Here is a 19,841-nt window from a genome sequence, read left to right on the forward strand (position 1 = left end):
ATTACGGACCGTAGATGGTGAAATCCTTAAATTCCTTGCAATAGCTGGTTGAGAAAGGTTTTTCTTAAACTGTTCAACAATTTGCTCACGCATTTGTTGACAAAGTGGTGACCCTCGCCCCATCCTTGTTTGTGAATGACTGAGCATTTCATGGAATCTACTTTTATACCCAATCATGGCACCCACCTGTTCCCAATTAGCCTGCACACCTGTGGGATGTTCCAAATAAGTGTTTGATGAGCATTCCTCAACTTTATCAGTATTTATTGCCACCTTTCCCAACTTCTTTGTCACGTGTTGCTGGCATCAAATTCTAAAGTTAATGATTATTTGCAAAAAAAAAATGTTTATCAGTTTGAACATCAAATATGTTGTCTTTGTAGTGCATTCAACTGAATATGGGTTGAAAAGGATTTGCAAATCATTGTATTCCGTTTATATTTACATCCAACACAATTTCCCAACTCATATGGAAACGGGGTTTGTATACTAGTACCGGTATACCGTACAACCCTAGTAAAACATAAAATGTTTTATCCATGATGATGGTTGTGGCGTTTGAGCAGCTTAGAATGGGCATGGGGCCAATGTTCATTTCTCCACTGAGCATGTTACAACATGACTTTTTACTTTCACTTTCGCTCTGCCACCAGAAGAGCCTGACTAATGCTTGCGGGACGTAACGGAGGTTAAAGTCACAATGTAAACTAAAAACAACAACAGTGCTGTATTAGTCCATTACTTCATAAAACTGTCATGTCGGTGTAATCATGTTTTGTCATAGTCATGTTTTGTTTAGTTATTGGACTTTTTAGTTTCTGGCTTTTCACTCCCTTGTCTTGTCTCCTTGATTACCCATTAGTTTCACCTGTTCCACGTTTGGACTCATTGTGCACTCTTGTTTATCACCATAGCAACCCATTAGTTTTCACCTGTCACGTCACGCACCTGTTTCACGTTTTGAGTCACGCACGTGTTTTCGTTAATCATGTCTGTAGTATTTAAGTTCAGTGTTTTCAGTTTGTCTTTCTGGTGACATCCCCACATTTATGCTCGGCACATTTCTGACTCTTTTTTCATGTCCATCGTTCACGCTGCTCCTTTTTGTCCATGCCAAGTAAGTTTTTGTTTATAAAGCCACAGTTAGTGTTTTGTTTAATTGTTCATAGTTTCTGCCAATGTGCAAGTTCTGTGTTTATAGTCTAGTTTTGTACCTCCGCCCCTGTGCGCGCCTTTTGTTTGACCCTTTTTTTGTAGTTATAGTGTTTAAATAAATCATGTATTCCCCTTCACGCCACGTATGGTCCAAATCTTTTGCACCTCGGGAGAACAAACCACGCCATAGTCCAAGTCGTGACAAAAACTACTGTAGTTGTTCAACGTAGTAGTAATAGTTACATTGTTTTTCCATAATATTTCTTATCTAAGTGTTGAAATTGTGCTGTTTTTCCAATAGATTCAGTGGGAGATGTGGCCTAGTGGTTAGAGTGTCCGCCCTGAGATCGGTAGGTTGTGGGTTCAAACCCCGGCCGAGTCATACCAAAGACTATAAAAATGGGACCCATTACCTCCCTGCTTGGCACTCAGTATCAAGGGTTGGAATTGGGGGTTAAATCACCAAAAAATGATTCCCGGGCGCGGCCACCGCTGCTGCCCACTGCTCCCCTCACCTCCCAGGGGGTGATCAAGGGTGATGGGTTAAATGCAGAGAATAATTTCGCCACACCTAGTGTGTGTGTGACAATCATTGGTACTTTAACTTTAACTTTAATTTGAGTGTTTTGAGTTAAGAGCTCCGTCACAGAACCAATTAAGCTCGTAAGTTGAGGTACTACTGTTTGCCGTGAACTAGCCAATGATAGAGTAACATTTTAATTTTTTTTTACTAAAAAACGCTTTTATGCGCCTTTGAACAAATACTGTAGTACACATAAACATACGTGAGCATAAACTGTGAGACTTACCATTGGTTATTTTTGCGGTCTTCATCACTTCCAAAATCCTGAAAGGCACAAAAATGAGGCATATGATCAAATATGTTCTTCCAAAAGCAACATTAGTTTTACTGCTTGTTTTTATGCTGCGGATCAGACAGCCTACTTACAAGCACATAATCCCCTTGCTTTGTAAACAACGCCGAGCTTTATCTATAATATCCACCCAGCATCACATGTACAAAAAGATATCACAGTATTTCCCATAATTAACGACTTAAATATTGAGAGAATGTATAATTACTAGGGATGTCCGATAATGGCTTTTTGCCGATATCCGATATTGTCCAACTCTTTAATTACCGATACCGATATCAACCGATACCGATATCAACCGATACCGATATCAACCGATATATACAGTCATGGAATTAACACATTATGATGCCTAATTTGGACAACCAGGTATGGTGAAGATAAGGTACCTTAAAAAAAAAAAAGATAAAATAAAATAAGATAAATAAATTAAAAACCTTTTCTTGAATAAAAAAGAAAGTAAAACAATATAAAAACAGTTACATAGAAACTAGTAATTTATGAAAATCCATCCATTTTCTACCGCTTATTCCCTTTGGGGTCGCGGGGGGCGCTGGAGCCTATCTCAGCTACAATTGGGCGGAAGGCGGGGTACACCCTGGACAAGTCGCCACCTCATCGCAGGGCCAACACAGATAGACAGACAACATTCACACTCACATTCACACACTAGGGCCAATTTAGTGTTGCCAATCAACCTATCCCCAGGTGCATGTTTTTGGAGGTGGGAGGAAGCCGGAGTACCCGGAGGGAACCCACGCAGTCACGGGGAGAACATGCAAACTCCACACAGAAAGATCCCGAGCCCGGGATTGAACCCAAGACTACTCAGGACCTTCGTATTGTGAGGCAGATGCACTAACCCCTCTTCCACCGTGCTGCCCAATTTATGAAAATGAGTAAAATTAAGTGTTAAAGGTTAGTACTATTAGTGGACCAGCAGCACGCACAATCATGTGTGCTTACGGACTGTATCCTTTGCAGACTGTATTGATATATATTGATATATAATGTAGGAACCAGAATATTAATAACAGAAAGAAACAACCCTTTTGTGTGAATGAGTGTAAATGGGGGAGGAAGGTTTTTTGGGTTGGTGCACGAATTGTAAATGTACCTTGTGTTTTTTATGTTGATTTAATAAAAAACAACAAAAAAACGATACTGATAATAAAAAAAAAAATGATACCGAGAATTTCCGATATTACATTTTAACGCATTTATCGGCCAATAATATCGGCAAGCTGATATTATCAGACATCGCTAATAATTACGATTACTAACTCCTCATTGATTGATTGATTGAAACTTTTATTAGTAGATTGCACAGTACAGTACATATTCCGTACAATTGACCACTAAATGGTAACACCCGAATAAGTTTTTCAACTTGTTTAAGTCGGGGTCCACGTTAATCAATTCATGGTATCTCATACTTGCCAACCTTGAGACCTCCGATTTCGGGAGGTGGGGGTGGGAGGCGTGGTCGGGGTGGGGCGGGGCGTGGTTAAGAGGGGAGGAGTATATTGACAGCTAGAATTCACCAAGTCAAGTATTTCATATATATATATATATATATATATATATACACTGTATATCTACATCCTGAAAATATGCAAACAAAACTGTGTTTAGATAATTGATACCGGTACTTCAAACTTGCATAAATAAATATTAAGGAATATAACATAACTTGGCTTCTGAGAGCTTCAAAATGTAATGAATAGAATGCTAAAGTGGCGTGGCGCAGTGGAAGAATGGCCGTGCGCGACCCGAGGGTCCCTGGTTCAATCCCCACCTAGTACCAACCTCGTCATGTCCGTTGTGTCCTGAGCAAGACACTTCACCCTTGCTCCTGATGGGTGCTGGTTAGCGCCTTGCATGGCAGCTCCCTCCATCAGTGTGTGAATGTGTGTGTGAATGGGTAAATGTGGAAGTAGTGTCAAAGCGCTTTGAGTACCTTGAAGGTAGAAAAGCGCTATACAAGTACAACCCATTTATTATCATTATAAACAAGCAATTATTTTAATAATTAAATATGGTCATTTTAAATGAATTATTATTATTTAAAATTAATTATTTCAAATTTGTTTATTTTAATGTATAATTCTATGGCTGGATGTAATAAGGAGTCAGGAAAAATACAAATAAAAATACAATTAATTTTGATGTTTTTAGCAAAATATAGTAAAACATTTTTTTTTATTTTATTTTTTTTTATAAATAAATATATTTATTTTTAGGTAAGATAAACATAATAATACAATTTATCTCTAGTCTGGATGATTTAGTTCTTGTCACCCTGTTGCTCTCCCGTCCTGAAAAAAGCCTGTCCTCACTCAGGTCCGCATGGAGCTGGAGGGGGCGTGGCCTCCAGCTCCGGCTGAAAATCGGGAGATTTTCGGGAGAATATTTGTCTCGGGAGGTTTTCGGGAGAGGCGCTGAATTTCGGGAGTCTCCCGGAAAATTCGGGAGGGTTGGCAAGTATGTGGTATCTGTTAATTACTTGGTTAAAAAGTGTGTCCTTAAGCTTGTTAAAAAGACAAAAACGTTACTCATGCTAAAGAAGTTAGCATAGCATAGGTAGAGTAGACCCATTGGCTTGATGGCGCTCTGCTGCCCCCTACTGACCGGAAGTGCTGAGTAGGCGTTTGGACTGATTGAAAACGGCCTGTTTTCACAGTATTGCCTATAATAAACGACTTAAATATTGACAGAATGTATCAATACGATTCCTAACTCCTCCTCTATTAATTACTTGGTTAAAAAGTGCGTCTTTGGACTTGTTAAAGACAAAAATGTTGCTCATGCTAAGGAAAATAGCATAGGTAGAGTAGACCCATTGGCTTGATGGCGCTCTGCTGCCCCCCTTAAATATTGAGAGAAGGTATCATTACGATTCCTAACCCCTTATCTATTAATTACTTGGTGAAAAAGGCGTCCTTAGACTTGTTAAAGACACAAGTTTTACTAATGCTAAGGAAATTGACATAGCATAGGTAGAGTAGACCCATTGGCTTGATGGCGCTCTGCTGCCCCCTACTGACCGGAAGTGTTGAATAGGCGTTTGGACTGATTGAAAACGGCCTGTTTTTACAGTATTGCCTATAATAAATGACTTTAATATTGAGAAAATGTATCATTACGATTCCTAACCCCTTATCTATTAATTACTTGGTTAAAAAGTGCGTCCTTAGACTTGTTAAAAAGACAAAAATGTTACTCATGCTAAGGAAAGTAGCATAGCATAGGTAGAGTAGACCCATAGACGACCTGGCGCAGTTGGCAGAGTGGCCGTCCCAGCAACCTGAGGGTTCCTGGTTCGATCCCCACCTTCTACCAACTTTGTCATGTTCGTTGTGTCCTTGAGCAAGACACGTCACCCTTGCTCCTGATGGGTCGCGGTTATGGGCTTGCATGGGAGTTCCCGCCATCAGTGTGTGAATGGGTGAATGTGGAAATAGTGTCAAAGCACTTTGAGTACCTTGAAGGTAAAAAAGCGCTATACAAGTATAACCATACTTGCCAACCTTGAGACCTCCAATTTCGGGAGGTGGGGGGTGGTTGGGGCGGGGGCGTGGTTAAGAGGGGAGGAGTATATTTACAGCTAGAATTCACTGAAAGTCAAGTATTATATATATATATATATATATCCCTGCGACCCCGAAGGGAATAAGCGGTAGAAAATGAATGGATGGATGGATGGATGGATATATATATATACATATATAAGAAATACTTGACTTTCAGTGAATTCTAGCTATAAATATATATTTATTTTATTTTATATATATATATATATATATATATATATATATTATTTATTATATTATTTATTTATTATATTATTTATTATATTATTTATTATATTATATATATTATATATATATATATATATATATATATATATATATATATATATATATATATATATATATATATATATATATATATATATATATATATAAAAGAAATACTTGAATTTCAGTGTTCATTTATTTACACATATACACACACATAACACTCATCTACTCATTGTTGAGTTAAGGGTTGAATTGTCCATCCTTGTTCTATTCTCTGTCGCTATTTTTCTAACCATGCTGAACACCCTCCCTGATGATGCATTGCTGTGTGGCACGCACAAAAGTGCTTTCATCAAATGCACTAGATGGCAGTATTGTCCTGTTTAAGAGTGTCACAACATTGCTGTTTACGGCAGACAAACTGCTTTACTGTAGACGAAAACGTGACTGCTGTTGTGTGTTGTTACCGCGCTGGGAGGACGTTAATGAAACTGCCTAACAATAAACCCACATAAGAAACAAAGAACTCGCCCTCGATCATTCTACAGTTATAATGATTGGGCAGGCACGTTGTTTATATTGTGGGAAAGCGGACTCAGGTCCGCATGGAGCTGGAGGGGGCGTGGCCTCCAGCTCCGCCTGAATTTCGGGAGATTTTCGGGAGAAAATTTGTCCCGGGAGGTTTTCGGGAGAGGCGCTGAATTTCGGGAGTCTCCCGGAAAATCTGGGAGGGTTGACAAGTATGAGTATAACCCATTTACCATTTACCATAGCCTTGATGGCGCTCTGCTTCCCCCTACTGACCGGAAGTGTTGAGTAGGCGTTTGGACTGATTGAAACGGCCCGTTTTCACAGTATTGCCTATAATAAACGACTTAAATATTGAGAGAATGTATCATTACAATTCCTAACTCATCCTCTATTAATTACTTGGTTAAAAAGTGCGTCCTTGGACTTGTTAAAAAGACAAAAAAATGTTACTCATGCTAAGAAAGTTAGCATAGGTAGAGTCGACCCATAGCCTTGATGGCGCTCTGCTGCCTCCCTTAAATATTGAGAAAATGTATCAATACGATTCCTAACCTCTTATCTATTAATTACTTGGTTAAAAAGTGCGTCCTTGGCCTTGTTAAAGACAAAAATGTTACTCATGCTAAGGAAAATAGCATGTGTAGAGTAGACCCAATGGCTTGATGGCGCTCTGCTGCCCCCTACTGACCGGAAGTGTTGAGTAGGCGTTTGGACTGATTGAAAACGGACAGTTTTCACAGTATTGCTAATAATAAATGACTTGAATATTGAGAGAATGTATCAATACGATTCCTAACTCCTTATCTATTAATTACTTGGTTAAAAAAAGGCGCCATTGGACTTGTTAAAGACACAAGTTTTACTCATGCTAAGGAAGTTAGCATCGGTAGTGTCGACCCATTGGCTCTGCTGCCCCCCTTAAATATTGACAGAATGTATCATTACGATTCCTAACTCCTTATCTATTACTTACTTAGTTAAAAAGTGCATCCTTAGACTTTTTAAAAAGACAAAAAATGTTACTCATGCTAAGGAAAATAGCATAGGTCAGGGGTCGGCAACCCGAAATGTTGAAGGACGCATATTGGACCAAAAATACAAAAACAAATCTCATGGAGCCGCAAAAAATTAAAAGCCATATTACATACAGATAGTGTGTCATGAGATATAAATTGAAAAAAGATGACTTAAAGGAAACTAAATGACCTCAAATATAGCTACAGATGAGGCATAATGATGCAATATGTACATATAGCTAGCCTAAAAAGCATGTTAGCATCGATTAGCTTGCAGTCATGCAGTGACCAAATATGTCTGATTAGCACTCCACACAAGTCAATAACATCAACAAAACTCACCTTTGTGCATTAATGCACAACGTAAAAAGTCTGGTGGACAAAATGAGACAGAAAAAGAAGTGGCATAAAACACGTCCTAGAAAGTCGGGGGAAAGTTTTACATGTAAACAAAGTACGGTGAGTTCAAGGACCGCCAAAATTAGTAGGACAAAACAGTGCTCGCCAAATACTCGAATCGGTGAAGCATGTTTAATATAAACAGTGTGCTTTATAACAATTAGGGAGGTTTGTGTCATGTTTGTCCTCCTACAGAAACCATATTAAAACAAAGAAATACCGTACCAAATAGTAGCCCGGGCGTTTATTTCACAAAATGGGGTCAGACATGGGCTATTAGGACATGGGCGGTTATTTGCACAAGGCTTTTATTTATTTTTGCACCAGCCTGCACCAGGCCATTATTTGGTTACAATGGTTAGTGTCCAGTATTTTTTTTCGTACTAAAAACTTTAAATGTAAAAGCTAATGTAAACATACAAACAAAAAAACAAGACTATCAAAAGACAAGAGATCAACAAGGCCTCAACATGACAGTAGTGCAACAATTGTCAAATAGAATACAAATACTAAAAATAAATAAACTTTTTAAATAAAGCAGCCTACCGGGAAAAATAAAATTATGGTACCAAGTACTCAAGTATAAAACCCACCATCAAAACAGAACAATAATACTGTCACTGTCCTTTGCCTTAATGCGGATCATTTTGCGGGACACACGGTGGTTCAGTCCACGAACGTGTTGTATCCACTGACACAAATTTCTTCCTACCGCCACCAGATAAGCGAGCTTGTTTTCCATCGATTGCCGACTGAGATTGTAGTTCTCCCTTTTTTTGTTTCCATTCTCGTACACGTTTTGGGTCAAGGTTAAACTGCCTGGCCGCTGCCAAACCAGAATTCTGCTCCGCATACTTCCCAACCGCTAGCTTGAACTTTAAGTCAAACTTTCTGTTCTTCTTCCCCCTTAAAGTATTCCCGTCCATCAGTTGTGGTGCAGCGGTATCCTGTTCATTCAACTCACTGCTGCTGTTGCTTGCCATGTTGAAACTTTTCCTCGTGGGTTTGTTGTTGTCGTTGAGTGTGTGTTACGCTATATGCGGTCACCCATTGCAATATGTTGATTACCCAGAATCCTCACGTAACGTCTGCTGTTACCGTAATGACCAGAATTATTGCACCTTTGCTTTTCCTTTTAGCTTATAAATTGGGTTTAATGAAGTCAATATGATTTTAATCTAAATTATGCAAATAACAGCCCATGGGCGGCTATTTGGACATAGGCGTTTATTAGGAAGAGGCGTTTATTTCACAAAATGGGGTCAGACCCCGGGCGGCTATTAGGCAGAGGTGGGACCAAGTCATTGTTTTGCAAGTCACAAGTAAGTCTCAAGTCTTTGCCCTCGAGTCCGAGTCAAGTCCCGAGTCAAGACAGGCAAGCCCCGAGTCAAGTCCAAAGTCAAGACTGGAAAGTCTCAAGTCAAGTCCTAAGTCCTGCATTTTGAGTTTCGAGTCCTTTCAAGTCCTTTTAACCACGGACTAATATATTAACACAGATTGTGTATGCTTTTCAAACGCTGTATTTATTTATTAAAACAAGTGCATTTTAAATTGCAGGAAAGAAAATTGTGCTGACATTGCACTTTATAATAGCACTATTAACCAGTCATTTTAAACATTAACTCATTCCTTTACAGAACAAACACATTGAAAAATAAAGTGCAAATGTACTTATTTGTACAAAAGTGTTAACATTGAAAAAACATGACATATACGTGAACATAACAAAAAAGTTGTACTTTTTATATGTCAGGGCCCTATGCTGCATTGCATTTGCAAAAGACCAAATTAGCCAAGAGTCTGTCAGTCATTTGTGCACGATGGGGGCGTAGTATGATGCCACCATGGCTGAAAACTCGCTCCACTGGAGCACTGGAGGCAGGCACTGCCAAGACTCTCATGGCCACTCGGAACAGTGAAGGAAGAGTCTTCATGTTCAATGCCCACAACAAAAGGGGGGAGAGAGTTTTTTTTGGGTTGGTGCACTAGTTGTAAGTGTATCTTGTGTTTTTTATGTTGATTTAATTAAAAAAAGAAAAAAAAATATATATATATTTCTTGTGCGGCCCGATACCAATCGATCCACGGACCAGTACCGGGCCGCGGCCCGGTGGTTGGGGACCACTGAGGTAAACAACCAACAGTATGTCAGAAAGCTAGCTAAAACGGTACACATATTCATAATATAGTATACATTTTAACTGACCTTTATTTTACTATTTTTGTCTTTTTTTAGGTGGCTAAAATACGCGGTGCTGCTGACCGCCGTCTAACGTTACGTGTGATATATTGACTAACGTAACCCTGCTTAAAAAAAATCACTGAACAAAAAGTATGAATAAGGTAGTGAACTGCAACAGATTCCCGTGTTTGCAATAACGTTATAACGTTAGCAGTGAGTTTACAGCCTCACTGATTTAACTACACAGCAAATAAAAGTCACGTTACTTAGCCAATAAACGTTATCTTACATTCAAAACTTACCGTTCTTTGTGCAACTTCAAATGCCGGACGAAGTTGGAAGTTGTTGCCTCTCCATCAGTAATTTTGGAACCGCATGTGTTGCATACTGCAAACCGTTTTGTGTTGACCACCTCGTAATTTTTATACCCAAACGAAATTATTTTAGGTATCATTTTTTGTTCACTGGCGTGTGGTTTGGACATGTCTTCTTCGTTGGTTGTCCTGCAATTTGATTGGATGAATGCTGTGTGATGAAAACAAAGTAGATCTAATTTGACACACGCAACGCTGATAGACAAGTACACGATGAAAAATACGGAGCGCTCCCGAATAACTTTTTCATCTTTGGATTTTGGGGAAAGTAGCAAGTCATGTCAAGTCATGTCAATTCAAAAGGCTCAAGTCCAAGTGAAGTCACAAGTCATTGATGTTGAAGTCTAAGTCGAGTTGCAAGTCTTTTTACATTTTGTCAAGTCGAGTCTAAAGTCATCAAATTCATGACTCGAGTCTGACTCGAGTCCAAGTCATGTGACTCGAGTCCACACCTCTGCTATTAGGACATGGGCGGTTATTTGCACAAGGGCGTTTATTTGGTAATATACGGTATATACTTTTTCCATTTTTCATACATTTTTGAAAAAGCTCCAGAGAGCCACTAGGGCGGCGCTAAAGAGCCGCATGCGGCTGTAGAGCCGCGGGTTGCCGACCCCTGGCATAGGTAGAGTAGACCCATTGGCTTGATGGCGCTCTGCTGCCCCCTACTGACCGGAAGTGCTGAGTAGGCGTTTGGACTGATTGAAACGGCCTGTTTTCACCGACTAGATAAAACTCCATAATATGTCTGATATAGTTGAGACGTACTGGTTCTACACGATCCATCAATTATTGTACCAAAACGTCCTGCTTAAATTTTTGATTGACAAGCATGTTTTATTGTTGTGGTTGCAGTGGTGCACACTGCAATGCATCACACTGTAGCTTATTTAGCTGTAAAGATCTCAGTATGATGCACACATTATAATAAAGTGAGGACTGTCACTGCAGAAAATATTTTACACAGAATAACAAAGTCCAGGACAAAAATAATCATATTGCTATAATTGCATCCATGCGGAGAATCACCTACCTCCCCCGCACTGCTGTTGGCGGTGCTGGCCGAAGATGCTGCACTGGGGGTGGGAGAGCGCTGCAGAGTCACCAGGGCCATGGTCGAGGAGGAGGAGGAGGAAGAGGAGGATGTGGGAAGATGCGCCGCTGACCGCCTCTGCTGTCACCGGGGAGGAAGAGGAGAGAGGAAAAAAAAATAAAAACAAAAAAAAACCGCCGAGTCAGACTCGGCCTGCACGCCGCTTCCCTGGACGGATGACCAGGAGAGTCCTAGCAGAGACCCGGCGCCTGGGAGCGAACACGGAGAGCCATGGCGGTGTCATTGCTGGCGTACAGGAAGGAGACAAACAAAACAGTGTGCGGGTGCAAGCAAGCGGGGCGCGGATGACATGCAGCTTTGGAGCACGTCTCTGATTGGCTGGCCTACTTTGCGTGCGCGCTCTCATTGGTCCGATGTTGTCAAGGTGACTGGCCAGACTATAGATACTACCAAAAAAACACTATAAGTGATGGAATTATTTTATGGACAATGACCATAAAATACTTCAATTTTTTTTAATTTTATGGACAATGTCTATAAAATAATTCCTTCACTATTTTTATTTTTATTTTTTTAGCGATACCACTGATTTTCTTTCCGATTCAATACGGAGTAAAAATCCAGGCTGGTATCGGCGATACCGATGTGATACTCACATTTACCTAATGTGTCTGGTAAAATAAATTAAAAAAACGGTCCAGACTATAGATACTACCAAATAAATATATTTATACTATTAAAATAAACTGGCCAGACTATAGATACTACCAAAAAAACAAAAAAAAACTATTAGGGATTGAATTATTTTATGGATAATGTCCATAAAATAATTCCATCACTATTTTTTTTTCTTTTTTCTTTTTTTAGCGACACCACTGATTTTCTTTCCAATTCAATATAGAGTAAAATTCAGGCTGGTATCAGCAATACCGATGTGATACTCAAATATACCCTATGTGTCTTGTAAAATAAAAAAAATAAACTGGCCAGACTATAGATACTACCAAAACAAAAACCCAAAAAACACTATTAGTGATGGAATTATTTTATGGACAATGTCTATAAAATAATTCCATCACTATTTTTTTTTTTAGCAACACCATTGATTTTCTTTCCAATTCAATATAGAGTAAAATTCAGGCTGGTATCGACAATACAGATGTGATACTCAAATATACCCTATGTGTCTTGTAAAATAAAAACTGGTCAGACTATAGATACTACCAAAAAAAACAACCCAAAAACACTATTAGTGATGGAATTATTTTATGGACAATGTCTATAAAATAATTCCATCACTATTTTTTTTTTTTTTTTTTTTTTTAGCGATACCACTGATTTTCTTTCCGATTCAATACAGAGTAAAATTCAGGCTGGTATTGGCTCTACCGATGTGATACTCAAATATATCTAATGTGTCTTGTCAAATTAAAAAATAAACTGGTCAGACTATAGATACTACCAAAAAAAAACCAACCCAAAAACACTATTAGTGATGGAATTATTTTATGGACAATGTCTATAAAATAATTCCATCACTATTTTTTTTTTTTTTTTTTTTAGCGATACCACTGATTTTCTTTCCGATTAATACAGAGTAAAATTCAGGCTGGTATTGGCTCTACCGATGTGATACTCAAATATACCTAATGTGTCTTGTAAAATTAAAAAATAAACTGGCCAGACTATAGATACTACCATAAAAAAGAAAACAGTTAGGGATTGAATTATTTTATGGATAATGTCCATAAAATAATTCCATCACTATATATTTTTTTTAATTTTGCGATACCGGTGATTTTCTTTCCGACTCAATACAGAGTAAAATTCAGGCTGGTATCGACAATACCGATGTGATACTCATAAAAAAACCCAATGTGTCTAGTAAAATAAAAATAAAAACTGGTCAGACTATAGATACTTACCAAAAAACAAACAAACAAACAAAAAACACTATTAATGATGGAATTATTTTATGGACAATGTCTATAAAATAATTCCATAACTATTTTTTTTTTTTTTTAGCAATACCGCTGATTTTCTTTCCGATTTAATACGGAGTAAAAATTCAGGCTGGTATCGGCGATACCGATGTGATACTCAAATATACCCTATGTGTCTTGTAAAAAAAAATAAAATAAACTGGTCCGACTATAGATACTACCAAAACAAAAACCCAAAAAACACTATTAGTGATGGAATTATTTTATGGACAATGTCTATAAAATAATTCCATCACTATTTTTTTTTGTTTTTTTTGTTTTTAGCGACACCACTGATTTTCTTTCCAATTCAATATAGAGTAAAATTTAGGCCGGTATCGGCGATACCGATGTGATACTCAAATTTACCTAATGTGTCTAGTTTAATAAAAATAAAAACTGGTCAGACTATAGATACTACCAAAAAAAACAACAACCCAAAAACACTATTAGTGATGGAATTATTTTATGGACAATGTCTATAAAATAATTCCGTCACTATTTATTTTTATTTTTAGCGATACCACCGATTTTCTTTCCGATTCAATACAGAGTAAAATTCAGGCTGGTACTGGCTCTACCGATGTGATACTCAAATATACCTAATGTGTCTTGTCAAATTAAAAAATAAACTGGTCAGATAATAGATACTACCAACAAAAAAAACCCACTGTTAGTGATTGAATTATTTTATGGATAATGTCCATAAAATATTTCCATCACTATTTACATTTTTTTTTTTTTTTGCGATACCACTGATTTGCTTTCCGAATCAATACAGAGTAAAATTCAGGCTGGTATCGGCGATACCGATGTGATACTCAAATTGACATAATGTGTCTAGTAAAATAAAACTAAAAACTGGTCAGACTATAGATACTACCAAAACAAAAACCCAAAAAACACTATTAGTGATGGAATAATTTTATGGACAATGTCTATAAAATAATTCCATCACTATTTTTTTTTTTTTAGCGATACTACTGATTTTCTTTCCGATTCAATACAGAGTAAAAATTCAGGCTGGTATCGGCGATACCGATGTGATACTCAAATATACCCAATGTATAAAGTACTTTTAGTAGGACTTTGGTAAGCTATGAAGCCGCACCGCTTGATGGATTGTACTGTGCTTCAACATAGGAGTATTATTATGGTGTGTGTATAAGGTAAGAAATATTATCTGGCGTTTTGTTTCGCAATATTATGCAAAACAACTTTTCTTACCTTCTGGTACCTGCTGATCTGTATTAGGGATCTGCATAAATCCTGAAAAGTTGTGGCCGACGCCGTAGTCGATAAGCTTCTTCTTTTTCTCTATCTTCTTGTTATGGGACATTCATTCTCCACTGTTGCCATTTCTAATATAAAGTAGTGTAAAGTTCTAACTTATATCTCACCATGAAAGCGCTAAAACATACCGGTGTAGTGAGTTTACATTATTCACCCAAGTTACTTTAGTTATTAGAGACTCCTTTAATGCGCACTATAATTCGGTAGTTTTCAAAGCTTCTCTTACCAATTAATGCCCTGTCATTTTTCAGTTTAGGGAAATAAACACCCCAGCTACAACATTGACATTATTTCTTCTTAGAAAGACATGTTCAAAGTGCTGCACATGATGCGACCAAAGTACCGCGATAAGGATGATGGAGAGGCCTCTGGCCTTCGATGGGAGGAATTCGGAGTACAGAGTCACCCTGGAAACAAGCGTAGAGTTAATGCTAGCTTTAAAAAAGAAAAACAAAAAAAACCATCCATATTACCGTATTTTTCGGACTATAAGTCGTAGTTTTTTTCATAGTTACGACTTACACTCAGGAGCGCCTTATGTGTGAAAATATTAACACATTACTGTAAAATATCAAATAATATTATTTAGCTCATTCACGTAAGAGACTAGACGTATAAGATTTCATGGGATTTAGTGATTAGGAGTGAGAGATTGTTTGGTAAACGTATAGCATGTTCTATATGTTATAGTTATTTGAATGACTCTTACCATAATATGTTACGTTAACATACCAGGCACGTTCTCAGTTGGTTATTTATGCTTCATATAACGTACACTTATTCAGCCTGTTGTTCACTATTCTTTATTTATTTTAAATTGCCTTTCAAATGTCTATTCTTGGTGTTGGGTTTTATCAAATACATTTCCCCCAAAAATGCGGCTTATACTTAGGGATGATGTTTGATAAGAAATTATCGAGTTCGAGCCTATTACCGAATCCTCTTATCGAACCGATTCCTTATCGATTCTCTTATCGAGTCCATGTTGTATATGGAAAAACCCCCACAATATTTGGTTTAACAAAATCTCACTTTTATTATATAAGAAAAAAATGTAATCTAATAAATAAATAAATATTGACTGTTACCCCCCTAAAAAAATAAAATAAAATAAATAAATATTGACTGTTGTTACCCAAAGTATATTAAGTGGGATTTTTCAGAAAAACAAATATATACAGTACCGGTAACACAAAAACAACCTGTCTCTGTGATCACTATAGGTGTATAAATAATAATATAGTGTTAAATAAAATCAGTCCCTTGGGCACAAAACTGAAAATAATACAGCTCTCCAAAAAGTGCACTTCTGCTGCTATTTGACATAACTGTTTGTTATGATGCTTTGACATTTTTGCACTTTATTTCTTTACTGAAAGAACATTCTATGAAGAGAAAAGTTGTTTGCAATTGTGGTTACAATGCTAAAAAATGAAAATTTAAAGCCAAAAAAAGAAATACACTTTATTGGGTTAACATTATTTCTTTATAGGGGGAAAGATGTGATGTTATGAGCTAGGGAATATAACAACTACACTACCCAGCATGCAACGGGAGTGACGAGCATGCGCCCCGAAAAGTGTTGTTGCATGTCGTCACCCGGCAGCTAAGAATGAGGTCATGAGCACACTGTGAAAGTAAACGTCAAGAACTCAGCCAACACGCCTCGTCTGCATTATTTATAATTAGACAGACAACACATATACAGTGTGATTTTGTTTTGTTTACAAGGAAAGAAAAACAAAAGTTAAAAAAGGGAGATATGTTGTATATATATGTATGTGCTGCGGTTGCTTTAAGAACGTTGCGACAGCTGCCGTAAAGGAGGTGCGTTGCTAGCCTGGTTGCTATGTCGTAAAAGTGTTCGTCATGTGTTTGTACCCTGCTCAAATCTCTCAGTAAAGTTATTCATTGGATTATACCTTTTGTTTTGAACTTTATTACACCTTGGAGCGCTTTTTCCGGTCCATTGTTTTTCCTGCTTTCGCTATCTGCGCCTAATGACTGAGCTACGTGACGTCATTTCTTGTGATGTCCCACGGGGCATTTCTGGTCGGGACGGGATTCGTTCCCAGGGATTCGAATGAAGAACCAACTCTTTTTCTTTACTATAGTGGTCTCGATAACGGGTACCGGTTCACAAAAAGGGATTAGAGTACGAGGACTCGGTTCTTTTCTTATCGAACAACCAGGAAAATCGGTTTCGAGTATCATCCCTACTTATACTCAGAGGTGGGTAGTAACGCGCTACATTTACTCCATTACATCTACTTGAGTAACTTTTGGGATAAATTGTACTTCTAAGAGTAGTTTTAATGCAATATACTTTTACTTGAGTATATTTATAGAGAAGAAACGCTACTTTTACTCCGCTACTTTTATCTATATTCAGCTCGCTACTCGCTACTAATTTTTATCGATCTGTTAATGCACGCTTTGTTTGTTTTGCTTTGTCAGACACACCTTCATAGTGCCTGCGTTTCAACAAATACAGTCACTGGTGACATCCACTCCGTTCCACCAATCAGATGCAGTCACTGGTGACATTGGACCAATCAAACAGAGCCAGGCGGTCACATGACCTGACTTAAACAAGTGTAAAAACTTATTGGGGTGTTACCATTTAGTGGTCAATTGTACGGAATATGTACTGTACTGTGCAATCTACTAATACAAGTTTCAATCAATCAATCAAAAATGTGAAGGAAAAAAGACCCTTTTTTTTATTTCAACCGTACTTCCCGTCAAAAGCCTGAAGACTGACTGCACAGTTCCTGTCTTCACAATAAAAGTGCCGCTCCATCGCGCCTGCGCTTTCAAAATAAGAGTCTCCGAAAGCCAGCGCAAACAAGCTAGCAAGCTACGGAGTTTGCCGCCAATGTATTTCTTGTAAAGTGTATAAAAACGAATATGGAAGCTGGACAAATAAGATGCCAAAAACCAACCACTTTCATGTGGTATTGGACAGAAAGGAAGACTTTTTTTCTCTTCCATTCGAAAATATGGACGTTATCATCACTACTGTCTGATTCCAATCAATGCAAGTCATCAGAATCAGGTAATACACCAACTTATATTCTTGTCTTCATGAAAGAAAGGAATCTATATGTGTTAAACATGCATGTATATTCATTAAAACACCTTTAACATGCAAACAAAAACGGCAAAATAAATAAATATAAATTATATACTGTATATATCAATGTATGTATATATATATATATATATATATATATATATATATATATATATATATATATATATATGATATGTGTGTGTATGTTACTCATTAGTTACTCAGTACTTGAGTAGTTTTTTCACAACATACTTTTTACTTTTACTCAAGTAAATATTTGGGTGACTACTCCTTACTTTTACTTGAGTATTAAATCTCTAAAGTAACAGTACTCTTACTTGAGTACAAATTCTGGCTACTCTACCCACCTCTGCTTATACTCCAGTGCGACTTATACTGGATATGTTTTTTTCCTTCTTTATTATGCATTTTCGACCGGTGCGACTTATACTCAGGAGCGTCTTATACTCAGAAAAATACGGTAAAATATAAAACTCACGATTGAGGTGCTCCTCCAATGCCGAATCCTACGAGGCCTAGCTACATCAAAATCCATCCAAACTTAGGGGCAAAGACACGCAATAAGCTGTAGTAAAGAGTCCAGCACGTGCACATGGTCAGCCCCTGTTGTTGCATTGATGGAGACAAACACAAAGGTAAGTGCATCATAATGTCCGCAACACCCGGCTCACCTTTGTCCTACTGTAGCTGTCAGACAACTTGCCCCATATAGGTGAACTGAAGCCCATCCCCATAAACACCACCTGGGGGAGTCAAACACTGAGCGTGTCTATTCTTTTTACAAAGCAACACAAAAATGTGGTTGACAAACAAACCAACAGAATGAAAAGTGCACTTCTTTAAAATTCCATAATAACAGAAGTTTATAGAGATAATGGACCGCATACTTAAAAATGTAAGGACTTTAAATATTTTTTGTGCTTTAAAGATGCTAAAACCAATTCAATGTAGGTCAATATAGGCTTTAACTATCTGAACAAAACATCTTAGCTTTGTGTTATAGTGACAAAGCAACTTATAGTAGAGCAGAGCTGGGAAAATATTTTGACTCGGGGCCACATTGAGAGAAAAAATGTGTCTGGGGGTCCAATGTATGTGTGTATAAATTATATATACTGTAAAATTCTGCTGTACACTATGTGTGTTTGGGTCCCTTTTTTTCAGGAACACTAATACCAAAATTCACAAAATTTAAATTTGCGCTTTTCTTGAAATTCCCAAATTGTCATGAAATTCCTATTGAAAAAGAATGGGACATTTTTCAAAGTTCTACAACTCCCACATTTTTCATCCGATTCAAACCGTTTCAACTTCAAAATATTCAGCATGTTCAGGAATTATGTAGTCTCCTTCAATAATTCTAAAAAAATTACCGGATTTCCTAGAATTCCCAGTTTTAAGGGACATTTTCCCCAATTCAAAATGCATTATCCATTTTTCAAACTTCCACAATTCCCACATTTTTCAACCGATTCAAACCATTCCCCTGTCAAAACATTCCTCTTACAGGACAAAAAAACAGGTTGGTTTAAGGAATAAAAAAATTCCCGTTTTTTCCGAAATTCCATAATACCATTTCTCAATTAAAAAACTGTTACTACTTCAACATTTCTTGACCGATTTAAACGATTCCAACATCAACCAATTCAGCTCATTCAGGACATTCATGCTCAAAACCATTTTCAAAAAAATCCCGCTTTTCCCGAAATTCCCAAATTTCCAGGAAGTTCCCATTGAAATGAATGGGACATTTTTCCAAGTTGCACAATTCCCACATTTTTCAACCTATTCAAACAGTTTCAACTTCAAAATATTCAACCTGTTCAGAAATGATGTGCTCTCCTTCAATAATTCTAAAAAAAATTACCGGATTTCCTATAATTCCCAGTTTTTCGGGACATTTTCCCCAATTCAAAATGCATTATCCATTTTTCAAACTTCCACAATTCCCAGATTTTTCAACCGATTCAAACCATTCCACTGTCAAAACATTCTTCTTAGTCAGGACAAAAAAACAGGTTGGTTTAAGAAATAAAAAAATTCCCGTTTTTTCTGAAATTCCATAATACCATTTCTCAAT

The 19,841-nt window shown here is 37.4% G+C and overlaps 1 protein-coding gene across 1 annotated transcript in view; it reads right to left on the minus strand.

Annotated features, from left to right (window-relative positions):
* ssh1b (slingshot protein phosphatase 1b) overlaps positions 1 to 19,841 on the minus strand; it is a 54,840-nt gene that overhangs the window by 34,262 nt on the left and 737 nt on the right. The window contains exons 2-3 of the mRNA XM_061926742.1: positions 11,369 to 11,509; positions 1,965 to 2,002 (exon numbers count right to left, since the gene is read on the minus strand). Coding sequence (XP_061782726.1) covers positions 1,965 to 2,002; positions 11,369 to 11,509 — 179 coding nt within the window. The remainder of the gene's footprint in view (positions 1 to 1,964; positions 2,003 to 11,368; positions 11,510 to 19,841) is intronic.

The sequence above is a fragment of the Nerophis lumbriciformis genome, linkage group LG32, assembly GCF_033978685.3.
Source record: "Nerophis lumbriciformis linkage group LG32, RoL_Nlum_v2.1, whole genome shotgun sequence".
Classification (NCBI taxonomy): Eukaryota; Metazoa; Chordata; class Actinopteri; order Syngnathiformes; family Syngnathidae; genus Nerophis; species Nerophis lumbriciformis.